The sequence below is a fragment of the Amphibalanus amphitrite genome, unplaced genomic scaffold (genome assembly GCF_019059575.1).
Source record: "Amphibalanus amphitrite isolate SeventyFive unplaced genomic scaffold, NRLGWU_Aamphi_draft 000075F_arrow, whole genome shotgun sequence".
NCBI lineage: Eukaryota > Metazoa > Arthropoda > Thecostraca > Balanomorpha > Balanidae > Amphibalanus > Amphibalanus amphitrite.
Window position 1 is genome coordinate 424,597 of NW_024881571.1, and position 13,237 is coordinate 437,833.

General features: G+C 48.1%; 1 protein-coding gene across 1 annotated transcript in view; it reads left to right on the top strand.

Moving 5' to 3' along the window:
- LOC122379328 (sodium- and chloride-dependent transporter XTRP3-like) overlaps positions 1 to 12,205 on the top strand; it is a 36,203-nt gene extending 23,998 nt beyond the window's left edge. Inside the window, exons 6-12 of the mRNA XM_043361454.1 lie at positions 2,130 to 2,371; positions 4,243 to 4,315; positions 6,024 to 6,225; positions 7,550 to 7,709; positions 8,405 to 8,567; positions 8,939 to 9,160; positions 9,509 to 12,205. Of these exons, the coding sequence (XP_043217389.1) occupies positions 2,130 to 2,371; positions 4,243 to 4,315; positions 6,024 to 6,225; positions 7,550 to 7,709; positions 8,405 to 8,567; positions 8,939 to 9,160; positions 9,509 to 9,631 (1,185 nt within the window). The 3' untranslated portion in view covers positions 9,632 to 12,205. The remainder of the gene's footprint in view (positions 1 to 2,129; positions 2,372 to 4,242; positions 4,316 to 6,023; positions 6,226 to 7,549; positions 7,710 to 8,404; positions 8,568 to 8,938; positions 9,161 to 9,508) is intronic.
- The last annotated feature ends 1,032 nt before the right edge of the window (positions 12,206 to 13,237 follow it).

Genomic DNA, 13,237 nt, shown 5'->3' on the forward strand with positions numbered 1-13,237 from the left:
ATTGACCACTTATCCTGTTATTCGACGGTGGACAAGATAGCCTATCACGGTATGCAGACACGTTGTAGATGGTCATTATCATCTCATTTCTTTTCGGCGACGTAGTAGACCTTCTGCGTTCGGGTGACTAGGGAGGAAATGATGCGCGACTCTGACGCAGTTCTATGGATGCATATGGAGATTACTTCCGCGTGGCCAACGGAACCATTGCTGATGGGTGACACGAGACTTCCTGCGCGCCTCTTTCACTTAACTATTCAGCTCTAGGGAAAGAAATAGCTATCTTTGTTCATTCTTATTCGTGAGACATAGCTGTTTGAGCCCGTGCTGAGCAAATCAAAATCCAAATGCGAATAACATTTAATCAACGAAAAATCAGAGATAACGTTGAAGAGAGACTTATTTGTCAAATAGCCTGTTTCCCTATCTACTGCTTCGGAGTCCAGTGGTAGGTATACATTGCAGGGACGTTCGCGCGCGCCGTACGAACTATATCACGAGGTGTCCGAACTCGGTGGCCCATGTCCCCTGAGCAGCGCTCGTCGACTCGTCGTCAGGGCGAGCGGACCCGGTCACTGGCCATCGTCGCCAACTTTGTCAGAGCATCTCTGAATACCTCTGGCTCGCTGCTCCACGGACCAAATCACACCGAGCTGGTCCGAGAGAGATAAATGCCAGAACTTTAAAAATGCGGCCCGGTTATGGCTGAAAATCTGAGACTAGTGACGATATTTTAGAAGGAATGCTCACGAAATTATTCGAGACGGTATAAGATGCCTGCTTTTCGTGTGGGTGGTTTCAATTTCCGCAACTGCGCCATTCGGGCTGAATTAAAGCTGCAGGGAGATAGCTAATAGACTGGTCCACCCAAACCCTTCCAGTGACGTCAAGACGGGACCATTCCGCCGGAAGCTACGACTTTGCCTGCGATAACCACGGGGCGGCGCCATTCTTCTCCTTCTGCGCAGTCTGAGTGTCCTTCTGACGGTGGCGTGGGCGACAGCCCGAAATAGTGGCGACCGACCCCCTGCACACCCCCGGGCCGACCAATGGCAGCGCGGGCCGCCACTGACGTCACAGGTCATCAATATAGCCGCCGGCTGTGTCGCACTTGGAAGATGGCGAGCCGCCAGCGGTCGATACTGGGACGGCTGCCGCGGCCGCCGCGTGTCATTATGAGTCCCGGGGGAGGGGCGCCCCAGCGGAGGGGGAGGGGTGCAGGGAGGAGGTCACGAGGCCGGCCGACGGCCATGTGTTCGGGTCGGTAGCCATGCACGCCGGTGACCTCTGTCTGGCGGCGCCCGCGGAGCTGCCGTGATTCAGGGCCTGCCGCGCGGGCACCGAGCCGACAACAGCTCCAGGCGCAGCAAATGGGCCGCCGCCAGCCGGCCAGACGAGTCTGAGACACTGTGAAAATATGCACGGACCGCTCCAAATGAACTCCTGCACGCGCCGCCTCCGCTCGACCCTTTTCGCTAATGTGCCGTGGCAACATAAGTCAGCGTTTTCGTAACAAAACAGTGTGTTTAGGCATACCATAAGCTAGACGTGAAGCGATTCATTTGCTTAATCATGTCATACACAACCTCTGTTCAATTATTAGCATACAAATACCGTTCATAATTTGTCATTCTAACCGAACCACAATTAACTTAAGTACGGAGACAGTATGCATTCAATTACGCTATGTAATATTCGACACGTCAGCCCTCTAGCGGAATCCAGTTTATTATTAACGTTTGCTTGTTGACTTATTTGCATCATCGTGCCTGGCATGGACCACCAGCTCCGTATCGCCGCGGCTAAGGGTGAGGGAGGGGTGGAGTAGGGGGAGGTGATCCGGTTATGAGCGGTTCTTGGCAGCTATACAGTGTCGATACAGCCAAGTCTGTTTCCTCATCGATTTCTCCTTCGCCCAGTCCGCGAAACGCTGTCATCCAGTAAATTCCCAGTCGCTGTATGCCGAACACAAACAGACTTTTGCCATCCAAAGTTTCGGAGAAGTGTCTCGCTGAAAGAAGGTCACATATATCTCCTCATTCAGCGATACATGACACCCGGTTCAGTTCGCCCTACGATTTGTGACGTCCATTCGTCCCTCTCAGTCTCCGTCCCGTGTTTTTCCACAGCTGGACCGGCTGAAGGACCCGACCGTCTGGATGGACGCGGCCACTCAGATCTTCTACTCCCTGGGTCTCGGGTTCGGCTCGCTGATCGCCTATGCCTCCTACAACCCTCCGAAGAACAACTGTCGCAAGGACGCGCTGATCGTCTCCATCACCAACTGCAGCACCTCTGTGTTCGCCTCCATCGTCGTCTTCTCTGTCCTCGGCTTCAAGGCTGTGCTCAACCACGAGAAATGCATCCACCTGTGAGTGATGAATGTTGCCCCGCCGCCGGGCTCAATAGGCAGGGAGGGGCTGATGATGGGTTCAGTTGCCATGGCATCACGGTCACCGTCGCAATGGTGCCACCCATGCGGTGTCATTCAGGCGAGACAGTCCCCAGGCACACTGAGCGCTATCATGTTAGGTACTGTGTAAGACTGACGTCAAGACATTCAAACACTTGCGACGCCCGGGTAAATTAGCCATATGTCCCTCTGTGACTGCTATTTAAACTCTAGGATTATTTATTAATTTCACCAAGCGGCTCGTTTTTTTTCCTCTGTAACGCTCTTCTCACATATAATCACGCCGCAGCTGTTTGCCACATATTTGAGCGGCTTGGGTCTGACGTTTTTGTGCCCGTTCACCGGCCAAGTGGATGGAAATAAGCCTATAGTTTTTTAGCCAACAAAAAATCAGCAAATAGCCGTTTTCACGACGGGCTATCCAGCGAATGCACCTAATTTGACCAAATCTGCACCTAATCTGCACCAGATGTGCACCAAATGTGTACCAGATGGCCGTCGTTAAAACGGCTAATACCGGGTGTCCCACAATAACGTACCACATTTATAATTCGAATATTCCAAGAACTATAAAGGCAACAAAAACAATTTTACCATCATATGAAAGCTTGGTCTTTGCAAATTTTGCTGATACATGATACACAGGTGTGCTTGATGGGAAAGAGGAGCAATATTCAGATAAACTAAACCATGTTATTTTGCTTTAGCATCGGTTTCAATATTTCGTCACGCACTAGATTCTGAGGTAGCTTCCTTCATCGCGAACGCACTAACGGGACGAAATACAGGTTTCGACTGTATACATTTTAGTAAGTGCATGTTTTGTCAATTAAGGCAGTGCAAAAACGTTCCGGATAATTATTATTGAGGCCAGCAGGTAACGCGGAAACTTAGTACACTGAGGTAAGCCATGGGCTCCAGCTTTTGTCAGACACAATACCTAGCACGTGCAACTAAGAGAAATAGGCAGCCACCAACCGCTCAAAGAGAACCAAAATTATAAACACCCTCATTATCAAGGGTACTGGCAGCTCATAAAGCGTCACGAGACGCAATTTTAGCATCATAAGCGCGTTGGAGACCAGCCGTTATCTTCATGCGCGAGCGAAGGCGGGCCGCCGTACTGCACTAACTTAACCCCTGATGTTTTCCATGTCTTGGGCTATACTCGGACGGAATCTTCGGCCATGTCAAGCCAGGAAAACAGATTGACCTTCAGATTGTGATAGGGTCTGCTAAGTCTGTGATCAGCAAGATTATCCGGGAAATGTGTCCTCTCAAAGTAAAGGAGGCTACTCGGGGCGAAACCACGAGCGTTTACCAAAAATGAGGACTTTTGGAAAATGCATTGTTAAGAGTATAACACGATAATTTATGACATCGAAACCACTTGCCAATAAATTCGCAAAGAGCTAGCTATCATTTGGTACCTTATGTTCTAAATTCTGCTGAAAATTTCATAAGCTATGCTCAAAATAAATGTGGTACGTTATTGTGGGACACCCTGTATGTCGTTTTTACCCTCACCACTCTGAAATGGGTGGGAAACGGGATTAATGGCGTCTGGAAGATCTCAAACGATATCGAATTTCAGCAAAAGTAAATAAATGTTCTGCACCCATCTAACTTTGATTTTAAAGTCCTTACTAGCTTTAGAATCACAACAATCTGACTATCGCATTACATGGGTGATTTAAACGGTTATGAAGCATACCTGAGCTGCATTTTGTTTTAAGAAGTGAAGTACCATTGCAAAGCCTTGTGTTGCTATTTGTGACAAACGTGTTGCCCTTTAACCATCTATGACAGATATTTTCCTCGTTTTTCAGACACGAGCTGGCCCACAATCTCTCGGAGGTGATCCCTGAGCATAACTGCAGTCTGGAGAACCAGCTCAACCAGGTGGGTTCCGCCAGCAACCACATCGCCCGACTCTTCAGTCCATGCTCCATGTCATACCCTCCCCGGCCGTTTTCGAACCCACGACCCAGCTCTCCGGGTGGCGCGAGGCTGACATGCACCCGCTCTGTTAGTGACACGGCCCGTGTGTGTGACAAATCACATTTACCGCTAGTTGTCAGACGCGACCTTCTTCAAATGACATCATCGTGCACATGCCACACGGAGCAACTCATCCGCAGTGGGCGGTGTTGCGTCTGGTAATGGTTCCCCGAAAACGGGCGCCGGTCCTCCCCTTCCGACGCGTCGGAAGGGGAGGACCGGCGCCCGTCTACCCTCCGGCCCGTCTCAGCACTCGTAAGCTTCCACTGCTGAGGAAGGCCGCCCCGCCCGGCCCGGGGGGGGGGGGGAGGGGGTCCGTGGGCCAGCCTTGTCACCACTGCCGACTCGGGCCATCCTGTTGCGAGGCCCAACACCAGCGCCACCCACCCGAGCCGCTAAATATTTGGACGTAGCGACGAGACGGCAGTGGCCACGAGGCCCGCTGGTAACCAGAGACCGGCGCCGGGCTCGGATTTCACCCGCCCGACGGTGCAGTCCGTCTGTACGCGAGCTCGGCTCGTCTTGGAATGTGCAGCTGAAGGGGCGTGTCGGCGACATCTGGGCAGCGGGCGGGGTCGCGCTCATTCACCGAACCGTCCACGTGGACAATGATCCTCTGAGGGCCAGAATATGACTGACGTGTTGCACTGATATGAGACCAACCAAAGTAATGTAATTTTATCGCATATCTTTTCAAATCAACGCAGCTTGTGCCTGCATGAGATAAACGGAAAACGTTTATCCTTTTTAAATATGTATTCCGTGTTATACCACAAAAGTCGTTTATTCCATGAAGAATGAAATTTTATATTGATGCCTGAATCTCCACAATAATTGATTCTGTCATGTCCCATTACTGCTACTCCTAAGATCAAAAATTTCGTTTGCGATTCTCCAAACGATTGGTTTCTTGCCCCAGCTGAAGCTGATCTGTCGCCGTCCGATACTCACGCCTGGAATCGGCCCACAAGAAGGGCATGTGGTTTACAGTGTGGCACAACCGGCCGCAAAGAGCATGACATTGCCGGATAGCGCCTAGCGGTCCTTTCGGGGATATTCCACGCCCCCTGGCATTATGGCTCGGACCGCTGCAGACCAGAGCTGGCAATTGCACTGGCCCCTCCACTGGCGACTCTCGTTCACTGCCCCTTAGCGTGGAGCAGTGCTGAGGTCACCCGGTTCCGGTAAAACCAGGGTTCACTTTACAACCATTGTCAACAGATGCATCAACCCGGAATTGGGTTGCCATGGTAAACAAACACTAGATGGATTTACAAGTGACATACGACTCTGAAGTTTCATCTATTTTTACTTACGTCAACTGGAATGCTTTCCGATACATTTATTTTATTCAGATATTTCAGAGAGTCGCCAACGGCATAACCCATTGAGTGACTAGTCAATCTTTAGTTACCTTACTGCATAGTGCATACCTGTCCCATCCTTATGTACATACGTCACCGCCTGCCGAACCTACAAGACCAAAGACAATTGAACTAGCCTGACTTGACGGCTGATCGGACCTTATCGCAGACCTAACCTGCCGGCTGACCTGACCTTATGCTGACCTGACCTGACCTTACAGATGACCTGACCTGACCTCCCTCAGGCTGCCGAGGGTACCGGTCTGGCGTTCATCGTGTTCACCCAGGCCATCGTGGAGCTGCCGGGAGGTCCGTTCTGGGCCATCTGTTTCTTCCTGATGCTGATCTCGCTGGGCTTGGGCTCTCAGTTCGGCACCATGGAGGGCGTCATCACCACCGTCTTTGACATGAAGATCTTCAGAAGGTTCTCCAAGTCCATCCTCAGCGGTAAGCTTTATTCATTTTCAGATAAAATGAACTAAATTAAATAGAATAGGGGACAGCTTTTCACATTTACTTTGACATTGTTACCGAAATTCCCGCATTTGTCTTTTATTTAGTAAAACCAAAAGATCGTCATTTAACTTTGGAAGCTGTTCTTCGTTAAATATTACTGTTGACAATAATCGCCATCAAAATCATCAAAAGTTATGGTTTGTCAGAACCTTTTAGATAAATTTACGCCTATAACTCTGATGGGGATGTTCTCTAACGTCGAATTAAAGGGACTATCCCACCTTTAACATGGGGTTTGAGTTGAGATAGCCAAGTTTGCGGCGAGGTTCAGAAACCACTATCTATCTAGGTTGCAACCCCCGCGGCCTCTTGGTGTTGAAGAAATTCGTTCCCTTCATTTGAAAATGGGCCTTGTACAAGGCCCTATCTTCAACATGGAGCGACCGTTAGTGTGACGTCACCTCGTTTAGTCATTCTGATTTAAATGGGTTTGTTCGTTGAAAAATCGCTTAAAACTTAGTCAGAGCTTTGTTGTGGTGCCTACATAGTAAAAAGAATCAGCTTTATGACAGTAATGTGGCCTGGGGAAGGAGGTAATTTTGGGCTGTGACGTCACATATTTGAAAGTTTGTGTTTGGAATATGGGAAGCCTTAGATGTTTAATGAAAAATAAATGCCAGAACCGTGTTCCTGGTCATCCAATCTATAAAGTCGGGCACAATTTAACTGGTTTCAACAACATTTTAGAAGGTGGGATAGTCCCTTTAAAATGATATCAACGTCCTTGGCACAAGTCAGCTAGAGGTATGTATTAATCTGACAGCAGAATGTCAAGGTCAGGGCGGCATCCTCTGAGCCAAATTCCACACGAATCTCGCCAACCTTTTTTGACGTCTGAGAGCAAAAAGCGGCAAATGGGTCAAAGTCGGGCAGTCAACTTCAGATAAAGACGAACTCGAGGAGAAGTAGAGCTCCACTTTAATTAATTGAAAGCTGGGAGCCCGTTAGCCCCCGTCTCTCTCTCTCTCTCTCTCTCTCTCTCTCTCTCTCTCTCTCTCTCTCTCTCTCTCTCTCTCTCTCTCTCTCTCTCTCTCTCTCTCTCTCTCTCTCTCTCTTTCTCTCTCTCTCTTTCTCTCTCTCTCTCCCTCTCTCTCTCTCTCTCTCTCTTTCTCTCTCTCTCTCTCTTTCTCTCTCTCTCTCTCTCTCTTTCTCCCTCTCTCTCTCCCTCCATACACCACCCACCTATCATCTTGCGTCCCAGCTCTGCCCTCCAAGCCCTTGATTACCTTGACCTTGACCCATGTCTGTGCCCCAGGCGGTATCTGCGTCACCTGTTTCCTGGTCGGCCTGATCTTTACCACCGGCGCCGGCGAGTACTGGCTGAAGCTGTTCGACTCGTTCGCCGGAACTGTCGGCCTCGTCATGATCGCTCTCATGGAGATGCTGGCCGTCTGCTACGTCTACGGCTACAAAAAGTACGTCTGCTCGTAGAAACTACACCGTTCCGTGCTTCCATCCTCAGGATACTGAAATCCTTTTCCTCCACGCCGCAATCCCCCTCCGGGCTGGACAGGCAACTTTATCTCATGCGGGCTGCTCCCTTGGAGCGGCACCGCTGCTCCTGAGGGAGCGCACCCCGTAGCCGGGTGCAGTGAGTGCCTTGGGACTGAGTGGCCTGTCCTCTGGACGGGCTCAGCCCCGGCGACTCACTAGGGTGCCTGCCCAGACCAATGTCTCCCTCTAATTCCTATCATCCTTCCGGCTCTGCAATGGTCTTGTCAGACCGAAAGGGCCTAACCCAACAAAACAAGTAGAAACTACGGTTAGAGGGATGGTATATCTATGGTATAGAAATTCACGTAACAAATGAGCGTAAACAAACAGACGTGTGTGTCCGTTTTTAGAGCGATAATGTGTCGTGTAATTATAAGCGCTGTATCGTGATGCCGATCGTTTGTTTTGCTTCACAATGTTTAGACGAAATAGCGGGGAGGCTGTTAGTGCTAAATACATGATGACCTATGTAGGTCCTATTATCATATTTGCATGTCATGCCAACTGTGTCGTCTTGCGGTGTGCTAGACATCACTCATCACTATACTGACTGATTTAGCGCTCCTCTAAGCACACAATTATACAATGACATGCTTAACACAACATTTCCGGCCAGGTTCGCGTTGGACATTGAGGACATGACCGGCGAGCGTCCCGGCTGGTATTGGTGCATCTGCTGGAACTTCATCTCTCCCGTGGTGATGTTCATCATCCTGGTGGCCTCACTCGTCTTCCGCTTCATGAACCCGCCCACCTACCTGGCGTGGGACAGACACTCGGTGAGGCTTTCGGCTTGTCTGCGTGGAACCAAAGTTATGGTCGAAGAGTGAGCATTTTAGGTTTGGATGCTTCGTTCTCGAAGCTAGAGTATACTTGAGCTTTGAAATGCGGATGTGTGTGCTTCACTTACAAAACATGGCATATCGTTGGCTTTGGAAAGGTTTGCATGCAAATCAAATGTAGCGATACCCCATGAATTGTTTTCTCATTCGCATTTCCAGTCTATTGCGTCGCGGAAAGCTTTACGACCGGCCATACACGCCGCCCTCTTTTTACTTTTACCTTTGGCCAGTTTTTGGAGGTCAATTAGACTCTGCAATATATAAAGATGCATGTGATGACCTCCTCTCCCTCCTTCCAACGCCGACAGGGTGAGACCGTCTCCCGCGAGTACCCGACGTTCGCTCTGATCGTTGCCGGCATGCTGGCCATCGCCGGCATCCTGCCTCCGTTCGTCGTGTTCCTGGTGAGGAAGTGCCAGGGCAAGCTGCTGACCACCGATGACGAGGTGTCTGAGGCAGAGCTGCGGCGCGTCGGCACAGCCTCCTCCACTCTGCCCATGATCGCCCGAGAGACCAAGATGAACTGTGACGTGAGTGACGCCGCGTTTAGAGATGTGGGAATGTGGGTAGAGGTGTACATAGATTGTACAATGTACATCGATGGAGAGATGTATTGATGTGTTGAGCTGTGTCTGTGGTGGCACTTATCTGGTCATTAGGCAACACGCTCTGAACGATAATGCCGTCGTTAGTTGAAAATAATGTGGTAGTTTAGTCATTAGTGTTCATGAATTTATAGGTAGGCTGCCAGTTCTCTAAAGTATTTTGTTTATTTCATCTCATGTAAGAAATGAGCTAGCCAGAGTTTCCAACTCATGACACAAATTCCCCGCTGTGTCGCTTACCCACTGTCATCTTCACCTCTCTCGTTATTGCAGAACGATCTGGAGCCGATCGAGGAGTCTGGATACAGTAACCTGAACACGGTGACGTCTGTGTCACAACTGGAGCTCAGTCTGCCTCTGCGAGCCAAGTTCCACTTTGAGCTGGCTGACGACTGACAATCATCTCAGCACGGCCCGCACGCGGCCACCCACAACACGTAGCCAATATTTCCCGCGGCGGCGACGGCCCTTGATCGTCCCTTTTCTCCGGAGAGGAGGAGGGTCTGACCTGACGGCCTGTCGGACAGCCTGGGACGTGGTAGGCGGCTAGGCTAGGCGGACCCAAGTGCGCATTGGCAATAGTACGTACGCAAAAGTACGTAAGCACGAGGTCCTAAGTGAATGTACGTAGAAAATTAAGTCTGGGTGTCTCCAGTACGCGGGCAAGAGTATTGCGCAAGAGTTTGTGCGCAGATTTTCGTACGAGATAAAATCGTTTGAGAGCTGCAGCTTGAAAATTTAAGAAAATATTTGAATCCTTTTATGAGCATATTTTACCAATATCGCTCGTTTCAGATGCCTCTTAAATGAATATTTCCCTTCCAAAACTCATTTTTTAATAATTTTTTTCTGATAAAGTGCACAGTTATCTCCAAATTATGTTTTGATTTTATCTCAAACGAATATCTGCGGCACAAACTTAGGCGCTTCGTTCCACTACCATGCGTACTGCTGCTTTCGTACTTTGGTCCGGTACCCGCCTACCACTCGTGTGAGCTGTGATAGAGAGAGCAGTCTGTCGAGCAGAGAGTACTTATACTGGCCGGACGGGCCCGTCCGACTGCGCCGAGTGACCTTTGTAACCTGGCAGTGAACCTAGTGGTGTGGCCCCACACTGTAAACGTAGCTGGAACTTCTACTGCAACTGGTGTCGTTTTTTTAACCCTCATCCGGCTTGTTCGTGTGCAAGTTTTGCGTCATTGCCGATCTGTGGACTTGTATTGTGAAATGTCAGCCAATAGATGGTTATTGAAAAATGGCAGGGTCGGATTTTGGTTGTATCTAATTTACTAACAATATCATAGCCCATAGTCTTTGCTTATAAAAAAATGGAGTTTTCTACATAAAGTTCCGAAGCCCCAGCAACGGACGAGCAATATTGTTGAGCGCATACCAGCTTAATTCGAAGGGCCTGCAGATGCTCCTCAACACTCCTCGTCGAAAATATGGATTTTGTATATTCGAGACAGTTTGGAATTCTCGCTTTTGTAACTTGTGAGTGTGGTCAATGCTAAGCGTGGTACTTACTTCCCAGAGGGCTGCAGGCACGCCGTTGCACAATGCACCTTGAACTCTGCTTACCTAGGAGGGTGGAGCTCAAAGAATGCATCTTGCACCTCAAAAACTGCATCGTCCCCCTGAAATGCATGCAGTAGATGTTTACCAGTGTCGAATATCCCAGTGATATGCTTGAAAGCTAGTCACGGCCCGCGACCTACTCCACGAGCTTGTGTGAAGATAGAATGTCGATCATGTTACTGTTTGTATTGATGGATATCGGATATGTGACATGCTTTTTGCATTCTGGTGCTATTTGATTAATAAGGCTTCTGTTATGCGATGCTCATGTTTGTTTCCAAACTGCGACACCGTTTTTTTTTTTAATAGGAAAATTAGCATGTACTATTGAAGTATTGATATGTTAGTAATGCATCTGGTGAATCAATGACCCATCAGCAACAGTATCGTTACTGCATTAATGACAATGCAAAAGAAAATTGGGTACAAATGGGTTATTACTGGAATAAGCAATTTTTCAACCCACCGATAATATATTAATTGGGAGAAGTGTGTTTCTCTTCTTTGTGTTACTACTTAGTGGTATTGCAGTAATTTTTCACATAACCATTCTCAGAATGTGATTCCGTTTATCTCATTCTATTTCTTTATTGGTAGTATATGTTGAATATATATGGTCAGAAAAGTAAATACGTTCACTTCTGCGCTAACTTAGATCAGTAGCTACAGCACATGTCAAAAAGCCTCTAAAACAGATCAACTCATTCTGAGATACCAGTCTCAGCGTTTGAAGGGAAGAACCAAATCGACCAAAAGCAATACCGCGGCGAATATTCGTGCCAAGCTGGACAAGTGAACAGTGCATGGTATGCTGTGCCGCAACACATACTTGTAATGCGGTACAGCCTATCCCTTCCGTCGCTGTCGATTTCGGCCTGAAAATCACTAGTCGTTGTGTCCCGTTTTTCCATAGGTTTCTGATCGATCGATTGATAGATTAATTGCTTTTAGGTTACTTCACTACTGCTAAATAATAAAGTTTTACTGATGATTATTTTCGTTATAAGAATTACAATATGTCGACCAGACAGCTCGATTTCAAGCTCAGTTGCGTTTTTGTTTGGGGCGTATTTCAGAGAAAACGGAGCTCAGGTCAGAAAGGTGGCTCACAGGCGTTGCTTATGTACCCACTGGGCTTTTATGGGCTTTGATTGACTCTGATACTCTGGAGAAGGCCAGTGTAAATACCTACCACACATTAGCTGTAATTCGCGAGTGTATGTGCATGCAGGGCGTATCATGTCAGTGTACCAGTGCATTGTGTGTCCTACGGTGAACGAACTAGTCCGCACTTCCCACCGATGGTCAGTATATTGGTCTCAATGCTTTTTAGACGCGCAGTGGTGATGATTAATTTGTATGAGGATAAATACACATCAAAAACATTTAACATGTCGTGTGGCACACCTATGGTCAGATGCGGAGGCTGGACGGACGGTAAAAGGGAACTCTTTGATAAGTGCATGATTTCATGGATGAGCGATTTATCAACGGATGAGTGACTACATATAAACGCAACTGGGGTAGCACTAACTTGAAAGGTGTTTAAAGGTGAGAGCAACAAAGCAAAAAACAATCCAAGGCTAGCTGTGGTGTAAGCGATCAACTTTTCATCAGTGGTATGTGATCACAACGTTATTATTGAATACAAGTAGGCATTACGAAAGTTATTCATTGTTCTTTCGAATTTTAACCATTTAAAGGGACCCTCCCACCTTCAAAAAAGTTAATGAATTGGCACGAAAGTGATGTCGCTCGGTTCAGAAAGAGCGAAAACGAATATCTACCAAATTTCATCGAAAAATATTCACCGGTTTTCAAGATATTAGACTTTTACTTTTGTTTACTTTTTGGGATCTCCGCTGTTCCTAGCGACTTTATTTGAAAGTGCGGCATTTGTTGCGCGCAAAGCAGCATATACCACCGCGTGCTACCAAACGTTTTAGTAAAAGATTTAAAAATCGTTAGATCTCCGCTGACGTCACAAATTCTAAGGGGGCATACCAATGCACTAGCCCCTTAGAATCCGAAAACTGCAAGTTTGAAATTCCATATCTCCGAATTAAAGCATTTGTCGATGTTGTGAGTGCCCAAACCGGTATTTGCAGGCCATGGCCACCAATTTGGCTATCTCAACTCAAAACTAATGTTAAGGTGGGAGTGTCCCTTTAATCATTCCGAAAAATAGCGATAGAAAGAAGGTAATATACCGTGATAGCATTTTGCTGAATTTAAAACTTCGTGGCTTCGACGTTGCACGTACCATTTATCAATTCCTTTTTCTCTCCATTACTTCTGCCTGCTGATATATCCTGGTCCCCTCACCCCCGTTCAGTCTGATGTCCCCTCCCACCCCTCCGATCCCCCACAGGGGTCAGTCGGCGCGCGGTGACGTCACGGTCGCCCGGCGGGCACGGTTCGTCG